We start from the raw sequence: 9,539 nt of genomic DNA, 5'->3' as shown, positions 1-9,539 counted from the left end.
GGAAAGACCCCAGCAAATCCAGCACGGGGTCAGCTTTTTCAGAGAGCCATAAAGAATCAGAGCAGCTCCTCTGACACTGCCTTATCTTCCCCCATTTATCTCGGAGAGCCCCCGGGATTACACAACGGGCTGAAAGAGAACTTGCAGAATGATTTGCAGCTCGTAGCTGTGCACAGGTGAGGTGACCTCTGCCCCTCGCAGAGCCCTCTTGTGTAAGAGTTTTCCTCCCAGTCGCTGTCTCAGAGCAGATGGAAATTTCCAGGGATCCCCAGGGCGGGCTGAGTGCTGCCTGCTGCAGAGCAGGGATGGATCTGTGTCAGTCCTGCAGCCCAGGCTGGTGTTTGAGCTGGGAAAATCACCTCAAGGAGGATGAAGCCATCCAGGCCTTAATTCTGCTATTTCACATTCTTAATTCTGGTGCTTAGCATTAAAATCCACCAAGGTCCCACAGAAAGGGTGGATGCTCCTGGTACCCCAGCCCTGCACATCTTCCCTGCAATCACCTGGCCCCTGGCTCCCTGGCTGTCCTGGTTATTTCCATCCTCATAACCACATTTCCTGTGCCCCAGCAGCCCAGGCACGTGAAAACCTGTGTAAACTCGGCATGGGGAGCTGGTCACTCTGCAGAGGGGCTGAAACACCATGCACTGAGCCAGCCACTGCTTTTCCTTCAGCTCCTAAAGCTGGGCAAGCCCTGGCAGTTAAAGAATTGAACTTCCTGGAAGGCAACTTCTTGTGTCCATCTGTGAAGAGCGAGCAGGTGATGTTCAGGGATGGGTAACCTGGATGGACACAGGTGCAGGGCAGGGGCACCACCCAAAGCAGGGATCCACAGCCAGGAGCGAGTGTGGGCAGCCAGGACAGAGTGTGGACAGCCAGGAGTGAGTGTGGACAGCCAGGAGGAGCTCCTGGCTCCTGGTGAACAGTCAGTGGCAGGGAGCACTGCCTGCCATTGCCAGGGACACAGGCCCAGCCTCCTCCTGAGCAAAGCTTCCCATCCCATTCCCCATTCTGGGAGCCCATCCTGAGCACAGCTCCTCTCCAGCCTCTCTGGACACAATCCCTCCTTGGGGGAAAGGACACAGGGTGCCCAGAGCAGCTGTGGCTGCCCCTGCATCCCTGGCAGTGCCCCAGGCCAGGCTGGACAGGGCTTGGGGCAGCCTGGGACAGTGGCAGGTGTCCCTGCCATGGCAGGGGTGGCACTGGATGGGCTTTAAAGGCTCCTTCCAGTCTGAAGCATTCTGTGACTCCCAGAGATGCATTTTGTTGCCCCATCAGTAGCAATCCCCCAGGAAGGGGCAGGCTGGAGCAGGAGGCAGAGATCCAGGGCACACACAGGGGTCAGCAGCAGCAGAAGGCAGAGCTGGAACCTCTCCTGCCTGGAAAAGCCTCCCGAGCCAGCAGCTTCCCAGCAGAGCAGCACCCTGCACACCCAAACCGTCCCCAGAGAGAGCTGAAGGGTTTATGGACCTGCTTCAGTCAGCACAGCTCTGAGCAGGGCTGCCCACCCTGTCCTCCCCCAGCTGCCAGGGAGCCAGGGTGTTCCTCCAGTGCTGCTGAGCCCTGGGGCACAAGGTGACCCCATTTCCCTCCCCAGCACTGCTGGCAGCACCAGCAGAGGCTCTGTGAGCTTTGGCAGGAGCGATTCCCCTTCTCCCAGCTGGATGCCGAGGAGCTGGGAGGGGACAGCCGGCTGCAGCAGGGCAGGGCACCCTGGTGCCTCCCATCCCAGGGCAGCAGGGATGCTGCAGGGCTGCAAACTACACAGGCACCCAAAATAGAACTGAGGAGCACCAGATCTGCCTCACGCTAGCAGAGACATTATTGCCGAACACAAAGGGATGAAATCATGACAAAAGAGACACAAAAGACTGATGGAGCCCAGGACATCCCTGCAGTGAGCTGTGCTCCAACCCTCGGAGATGAAAAGCACCAGCTCAGGGGGTGTTCCCAGGGGAACCAGCTCCAGAGGAACAATTTGGATGTTCCAGGGCAGGTACACCCCAGCTTGGCTCCCACTCACAGAGACGCTGCAGGAGGCTCAGGGAACACAGCCCCAGAGGGGGTCTGGCCAAAGTTAATTGATAGCAGAGATGGGCTGTGATGCACCTCTGAATTCCTCACTGAATTCCCAAGAAAGGGCAGGACAGGGTTGGTGCCTCTGGGCATCAGAGACTGCTCAGGAAGGTCCCTGCAGTGCAGAGGGGTTGTGGGGCTGTGCTGGGCTTTGGGTTCATTTTGAATTCCTGAAGGAAAGGTCATTTCACAGAATCCTGGAATGGTTTGGGTTGGAAGGGACCCTAAATCCCACCCAGCGCCAGCCCTGCCATGGCAGGGACCCCTCCCACTGTCCCAGGTGCTCCCAGCCCTGTCCAGCCTGGCCTGGGGCACTGCCAGGGATCCAGGGCAGCCCCAGCTGCTCTGGGTCTGCCAGCAACTGCTTTAAAAAATACTCCTGGTGAGGCACTGGGTGAGAGGGAAAATGTGACTAAAGCAGAGAGAAACCAGTCATTTCTAGCAAGGAAGACAGGAGACAAATTATAAATACTAAACATTTATTATTTTTCTCATAGGAAGGTTGCAAGATTCAATTTCAAACAACAGGACAAGGGTTTTCATTGCTGTTGGGAGTTTGTTTTGCTTCTTTCAAGGGGGGAGAGAGAAGGAGGAACTGGTGTAAAGATACTACCAGAAGCAGTGCAAATTGAGATTCATTTCTTTCTTCAGCATGCCAGTGCTGAAACCACAAGCTAAGCCCTTCCCAGTTAAATCAAGTCTCTTTTCCAGTTTCTTGTACATCACTGAACACAGCCAGGGCCCTCCTTCTCCTCCACCCTTCCCCTGCCAGCAGCGACAGCCCTGCAGGGCAGTGGAGCCTGGAGAAGCCAACACTTCATCCAAAGGAGACCTGAACAGAAATGCACAGAATTCCCTCCTGCTCAGCCACCCCCAGCTTCCCGTCACAAGCACGTGTTACACAGCCACAAAAACACACGAGAGGCAAATCAAAGAACCCAAGAACACTTGACTTTCAGTTTGAAACTAAGGAAGGCAAACTTTGAACAGGAGTTACTGACACCTTGTGCAAGTCCACCGCAGAACGGCTGGGAACGGGAGCAAGTCCTGCCCACAGAAAATGTTCCTTGAATCCACCCAGAGGCTCCAGCCCGTCCCCAGCAGCAGCACCACGAGTGTCCCAGCCACAGCACAGGCTGGCACGTGCAAATCCATCCTCTCCATGTGCTGGCCTGAGCCCCGAGCTCCCAGGGCTCCCTCCCTGCTGCCCTCAGAAGTCGATGTTTGCCAGACCTGTGTGAAGACAAGGAGGGGTTTGGGGCAAGAAAGGAGGCTTCATTCTCACCCTCTCTGCACCTAGGTCCCTTACACACAGCAGGAAGGATGCTTTCAGAGTTATTTCATTTTTTTAATTTCACACTGGATAAAAAAGCCCTGTTGGAGATTAAGGCACACCCATGCCAGGTCCATTGGATCACCTCTGAGATCTCTGTCCTTTGTAACTGCTGAGACAGCTCAACCTCAGCACCCAAACTGTCCTTTCATTAATCCCAGCACAGAACAATGCTGAGACCCCAGAACTGGGCTATGAGCAGCTGAACTTTTGGGCCTTGGCTCCTCTAAAACAGGATGGATGTGTGCTGGAGTCACCACTTTCAGCCTGAAGAAATCCAATGCAGAACAGAGGGTTTGGAGCTCACAGCTCTGGAGGATGCAGGAGCACCAGCACAAGCAGCAGCTCTGTCACAGCAGCAGCAGCAGGGTGTTGAAGAGCTCCTTTCACCAGTTTTTATTTGAACATCTCCTTTTAGCAGCTCTGTCAGAGGCTGTGCTGCCCAGCCAGGCTGCAGAGACCAAATCTATTCCCATTTGCTGAGGAAGAGTAAATCTATCTCAAGAAATAAAATCTGCTCGTGGGTACTCGGTCAGGAGCAGGGAAAGGGCAGGGAGGATGAAGGGGAGGAAATGATACCAGGGGCAGGCAGAGCTTCCCTGGAAAGCCTGAGGTCCCTGAAATTGCAGCCAGAAAGAGACAAACTGCGACTGCACCAGAGCTGTCTTTGTAATCTGGACAAATAGAGGCTGTGGCCATCCCTGCTTCAGCCAAGCAACAATTCCCCTCATTTTATCATTTCGTGAGCAGCAGCACCCAAATGCTACAGAAAGCCTAAATCAAGTCTCTCTCTTTCACAGAAATCCCAGTCCAGGAGAGACAGAATTTTAAGAACAAAAGGAACAGGTAGGAGAGCTGATTTCAGAGGGAATATTCTTCCCCAGGGAGAAAGCAGTGTGGAAAACTTCAGTGTCAGATGGCTGCAAATGGGGACAGTGCAGAGAAGCCTGGGATAAGTAATACAAATTTATTTTTGTGTTGTCAGGACACTGTGCCTTCATATACCGTGTGCCCATATGGCACTTCCCATGCATGGGATTTGTAAACCTTTCAATTAGCACTGATGGGATAAAGCAGGCAGTTATTTAAAGGAACCCACACGGCATCTTCTGGGGGAAAAGCTCCAGCTCCCCTGTGCTGGACAGGCCTTCCCCCTGGATGCCCAGAAACCCTCCAAAGGCTGTGGAGGAGCAGTGCCCAGCTGGGAGGTGCTCCCAGCCCAGGGAGGAGCAGCAGAGCCCTGGAACAGGGGGGATTTGAGGTGCACCTGGTGTAACATCCCAGCCCAGCCCTCCCTCAGGACATGCCCATGGCAGGAGCACCCCCAGGGGCTGCAGAACATTACCCAGGTCGCTGCTGTCCTTGGAAGCCCAGCAGATGCAGTAGTGCTGCATGAGCTGCTCAAACAGCTCCTTTTCATCCAGGAATTCAAGGGCTTCTATTCTGCAGGAATAAAACAAAGGTCGGGATTTGAGCTGGATTCTCAGCAGGATTTTTACTGAATTGTGCACTCCATGGGAGTGAGAACTATGGCCAGGAAGGCAGTTACCTCTCCAGGGAATAATTACAGGTATTGTCCATGGTGCCACCCCTGCCAATGTGTGGAACAAGTGACCCACAGGGCGCTTCCAACTGCTCATCCCTGGAATTCCCTGTTCCAGGACCCATCTGGGTAACTCCTGACCAATACCAGGGCTGCTGCTGAGGCTCTAAGGGGCAAAAGTTCCTCAAGGCACTCTGAGGTGTGAGCTGCTGCAGAGGAGCACTCTGGGAAAGACTTTTCTGAAGAAAAAGCACTTGCCTCACTGAGTCTGGAGGACACAGTTTACATAACCCTATTTCCTGGCATGTGGAACAAGTGCAAGGAGCTGAACAGATCCAGGGTAGCCAAAAATGCTGCAGAGAAAGCACGAGCTCTGTGTCTCCACCAGTGCCATATGGTCCCACCACACAGCCCTGTTCCTATTTAAACCACCTCTGATTTCCACTCTCACCTGTTCAGTTCCAGGCTCTGAGAAACCCCCATAGGTGAATATTCTGACCAAGGTAACTTGCTCAGCTAATTCCAACTATTAATGACTCACAGCAATTCACATTTCACATTATGTCCCTAAGAAGTTACTCCTTAAAATTTCCCACTGTTTAGCATTTAATGCAGGAATTTTAACAAAATCCAGGCAGAGGAGTGACTGTTAAACAGCCTTTAGTCCCTGCTCTGAGTTCTACAGGCCCAGCAGTCTCCCCCTCACGATTTCAACGTGTTGTGATCTAACCCCAGCCAAAATCTTCACAAGGAACATCCTGGGGACTGCAAAAACTCAACACAGCATTTCTGTGGCATCTCCCATGTGCAAATCTCTGTCAGGAGATGCCTTCTGTCACACCCAAATAAGCCATCACTACTCCCAGGCTGCTCCTGGCAGCGTTCACCCTCTGGATCATCGGTCCAGGCACGATCCTGGGGGCTCTGCAGAGCCTCAGGCTCAGGAGGGCTGTGTGGTTGTGTCCCCCGGGGCAGCACCTGGGGCAGCCTCTGTTCCACCAGGGGATCCCAAATGCATGGGAAGGAAACGGCACCTGAGGATGACTTTGGGGTCCCCCAGTGGTACCTTTTGACATCAGCCTGTGGCAGGAAGCTGTACACCTTCATCATATCCACGGCATGGGCGTTGTCCCAGCCACTCCCCAGCAGCCGCTCCCTCTGGAAGCAGCAGGGCAGCACAGCTCTCCCAGCTCTCCCAGGGATAGCACAGTCACAGCTCCTCCCTGGGGATCTCTCTGGGCACTGATGGAGCTGGCCTCTGAAGAGCTCCCAGACTCCTCCCTAAGTGTGTGCTGTGATCTCTGCAGGGCCAGGCAGGCTGGCTCTGCCCAGCAGTTCTGTGCAACACTGACACTCAGCCAGCAAAGAGAAGCTCCGGGGTGACCTAACTGTGGCCTGCCAGGACCTGAAGGAGCCAACAAGAAACACGGAGAGAGACTGTTTGCAAGGGATGGAGGGACAGAACACAGAATGGCTCCCACTGCCGGAGGGCAGGGCTGGATGGGGTATTGGGAATTGGGAATTGTTCCCTGGGGGGTGGGCAGGCCCTGGCACGGGGTGCCCAGAGCAGCTGGGGCAGTGCCCAAGGCCAGGCTGGACAGGGCTTGGAGCCCCCTGGGACAGTGAGAGGTGTCTCTGCCATGGCAGGGGTGGCACTGGATGAGCTCCACAGTCCCTTCCAACCCAAACCATTCCAGATTCCACGGTAATAGGGCCAGCAAAGGGCTCAGTGCCCGTCCCCCCGGCCCTGGTCCCTGCTGAGCCCCAGGGCACACTCAGAACGCACAGCCAGGTTAGCAAAGCCCAGGGCCAGCCCTGTGCCCCTCACCTGCGAGTCCAGGGAGCTGCAGAGCTCCACCCCAGCCAGGTTGCAGTGCCGGCGCTGCAGGTTCTCGATCATGATCTGCCCGAAGCGGTCCCTCATGTTCACCTGGGGACACACGGACACAGCAGTGCTCCCTGCCCACCCGGCACAGCCTGCCAAACCCTGGCACTGCCCAGGGCACAAAATGCCAGCTCCCAGCAGCCCTCAGTGCCCAGGAGCAGCCCAGTGCCAGGGGGACAGTGCCCCTGCCCCAGGGACACCGGGGCTGGCAGCACAGCTGCCTCAGCCTCAGCTCCCAGCACTCTGGTTCAGCTCTCCAGCAGCCACTGACAGCTTGGAAGATGCTGTCACTAATTCCTGGAGCCACCTAGTCCCCCTGAGGCAGTGTTTTACTTCCACAGGAGAACCAGAGTTCACGCTGATGTGATTTTTGCTCCACTTTGCCAAAGAACACAGAGGTAATTATGTAATGTTATACAGCCAGAGCCAGCACTCAGCATCGGTTCTTTTTGCTCTGCTTTAGCTAAATCAATATTCTATGGTTTTTTCCACGTATGGATTAAGTCTCAATTATTTTGCTTCAACATACTTCAGAAACTGTCTTTCAGAATAGCTGTATTTTCTCTACAATGAGCTAACCAAGCTACAAGTTAAAACACATTACTCCAGAAATTCAGCAGAAACTGCTGTTTCTACAAAAGGACGTGGCCCACTCTCACTCCTCAACAACTCCCACCCACGAGAGCAATTTTAGTGACAACAATGCAGGTCTAAAAATGCCCCTTTGGTTTTACCTGCTCATAATTGATAACCATGGCCACGGGGAAGGTGCTTGCTGCCCACTTGAGCAGGCTTGCAGACTGCTGGGGGGTCATGTAAACCAGCACACACTCGGCCACCAGCAGCGTTGGCAAACTGTAAAACAAAACCACAGCAGAACATGATTTCCAGCACAGGAACAAGAAAAATCTGCTAAGGATTGTGAGCAAGCAAGTCACTCCATGTCTGCACAATTTCCTGAAAGAGCTCCATCTTTTGTGAACTAGACACTGAAAACTGAATGAAATCTCTTCATCACATTGACTCAAACTGGGCTCTCTGGCAGCTGTGAATCAATGAACCACAGAGACTCCTGTGAACCAGAGATTTTAGGGATCAATCTCCCCAAAAGTCAGCCCTGAGCACAGAACATTGTGCATTCTGTACGTCCTCTCTGACAGCAGGAACTGGGGTTTGTTAAAATTCCCTTTGCAGCACAACTGTGCCCTGTACACACAGCTCACAGTCTTGTAGAGATCAGTGAAATCAAGCATTAATTACAAATAGAAAAAAAAGAAGTTTTCTCTTTGAAAGAAGTTCTAGGAAGAATTTTAATTAGACAAATTTGTTCAGTATCTGTAAAACAATCTTCACATATTATTATCTAACAAAATGTAATCCATAGTTTGCACGTTGCCTCTTCCCCCTCCATCCACAAAAGAACAAAAATAGACATCTACACAAGTGATTTTCTTCACAATTATTGAGTTTGCTTTTAATTGCTGGAATGAAAGGGGAAAAAAAGTCACTAGAAGCAGGAGAAATTCCACAAGGAGCAGCAATGTAGGCAAGCAAGGCAACATTTCAGAGGATGGAAGTGTAAAGAATTAAATGGCAATTTGATGCATTCTGCTTCCCCATATGCTCTCTCCCACCCAGCCAGATCTCTGCTATTTATATTGCTTCCATTTGAAAGGTCTGTCCATCATCCACACAAAAACTCAACTCCTGCACCCCCAAAGCCTCATGTTGAACAAGAGAACCCCAGAGGAGCTCTGGGACTCAGATCCCAAGGACGCCACTGCAGCCCCACCAAAACGTTTAGGAAACAACAGGGGTTTGAGAGGAGGCCACAGAAAAGAATTACAGAGCTAAAACTCAGAAATCACAGAATGCTGGAATGGTTTGGGTTGGGGGGGATCACAGAGATCACCCAGTGCCACCCCTGCCATGGCAGGGACACCTGCCACTGTCACTGCTCCAAGCCAATCCAGCCTGGCCCTGGACTTCCACAAGCCTGCACTTAAAAACCCACAAAAAGCCAATGAAACCCCAGTGATCTTACTGTATATCCAAGCTGTGTTTCCTTAGCTTCTCCTCCAGATCTGAGGAGGAACGGAGGTCTGCCCCTACTATGGAATATCGACTGGAGTCCAGGCTGTGGGAATCTGCAAGGGAATGTGGAGAGACCAACGTTACAAGTGAGGGATGTGGAGTTACCAATCAAAAACAGTGCCCAGGAGCACAGGAATTGGGAGCCCAAGTTTGCTCTGTTACACCAAACTGTGAGCAGCAAGCTCTTCTTTTCAAGCCATGAATTCCCCTCCTGGTTGTGTTTTGCAGGGCTCCATCACCAGCAGACCCTGCACCGAGCCTCCTCTGCCTCTGCAGCCACGCTGAAGCAGAGAGGTTAGCCCAGCTGTTACCATGGTTTCCAGGAATGCAGAGAGAAGGAAAATGGCAAGATTAAAGGCAGGGTTTTGTTTTGTTTGGGGAGTCTTCTTAGATGGCCCGATGTATGTACACAGGAACTACATAAAAGTACATCAATTTCTGAAAAGCCAAGCTAAGTGGCAATATATCAAATATTAACAACAGATATAGCAATATAAATTAACTGCATATGTAGTTATGTAATAAATATGGGGAGCAGCCAGAGACCTGGGGCCAAAAAAGAGATATCATTTAGCCTTTTGGTATGATTTAGTGGTGGCATTTAGGGA

At 52.4% G+C, this 9,539-nt stretch overlaps 1 protein-coding gene across 1 annotated transcript in view; it reads right to left on the bottom strand.

Annotated features, from left to right (window-relative positions):
* Positions 1-2,538: 2,538 nt before the first annotated feature.
* Positions 2,539-9,539, bottom strand: part of LCMT1 (leucine carboxyl methyltransferase 1) — a 16,217-nt gene continuing 9,216 nt past the window's right edge. Inside the window, 6 exon segments of the mRNA XM_031061123.1 lie at positions 2,539-3,309; positions 4,755-4,852; positions 6,019-6,110; positions 6,781-6,882; positions 7,572-7,692; positions 8,882-8,984. Coding sequence (XP_030916983.1) covers positions 3,287-3,309; positions 4,755-4,852; positions 6,019-6,110; positions 6,781-6,882; positions 7,572-7,692; positions 8,882-8,984 — 539 coding nt within the window. The 3' untranslated portion in view covers positions 2,539-3,286.

Source organism: Geospiza fortis, unplaced genomic scaffold (genome assembly GCF_000277835.1).
Source record: "Geospiza fortis unplaced genomic scaffold, GeoFor_1.0 scaffold213, whole genome shotgun sequence".
Classification (NCBI taxonomy): Eukaryota; Metazoa; Chordata; class Aves; order Passeriformes; family Thraupidae; genus Geospiza; species Geospiza fortis.
The sequence above is the reverse complement of the archived record's forward strand: the minus strand, read 5'-3'. Positions and strand labels throughout refer to the sequence as shown.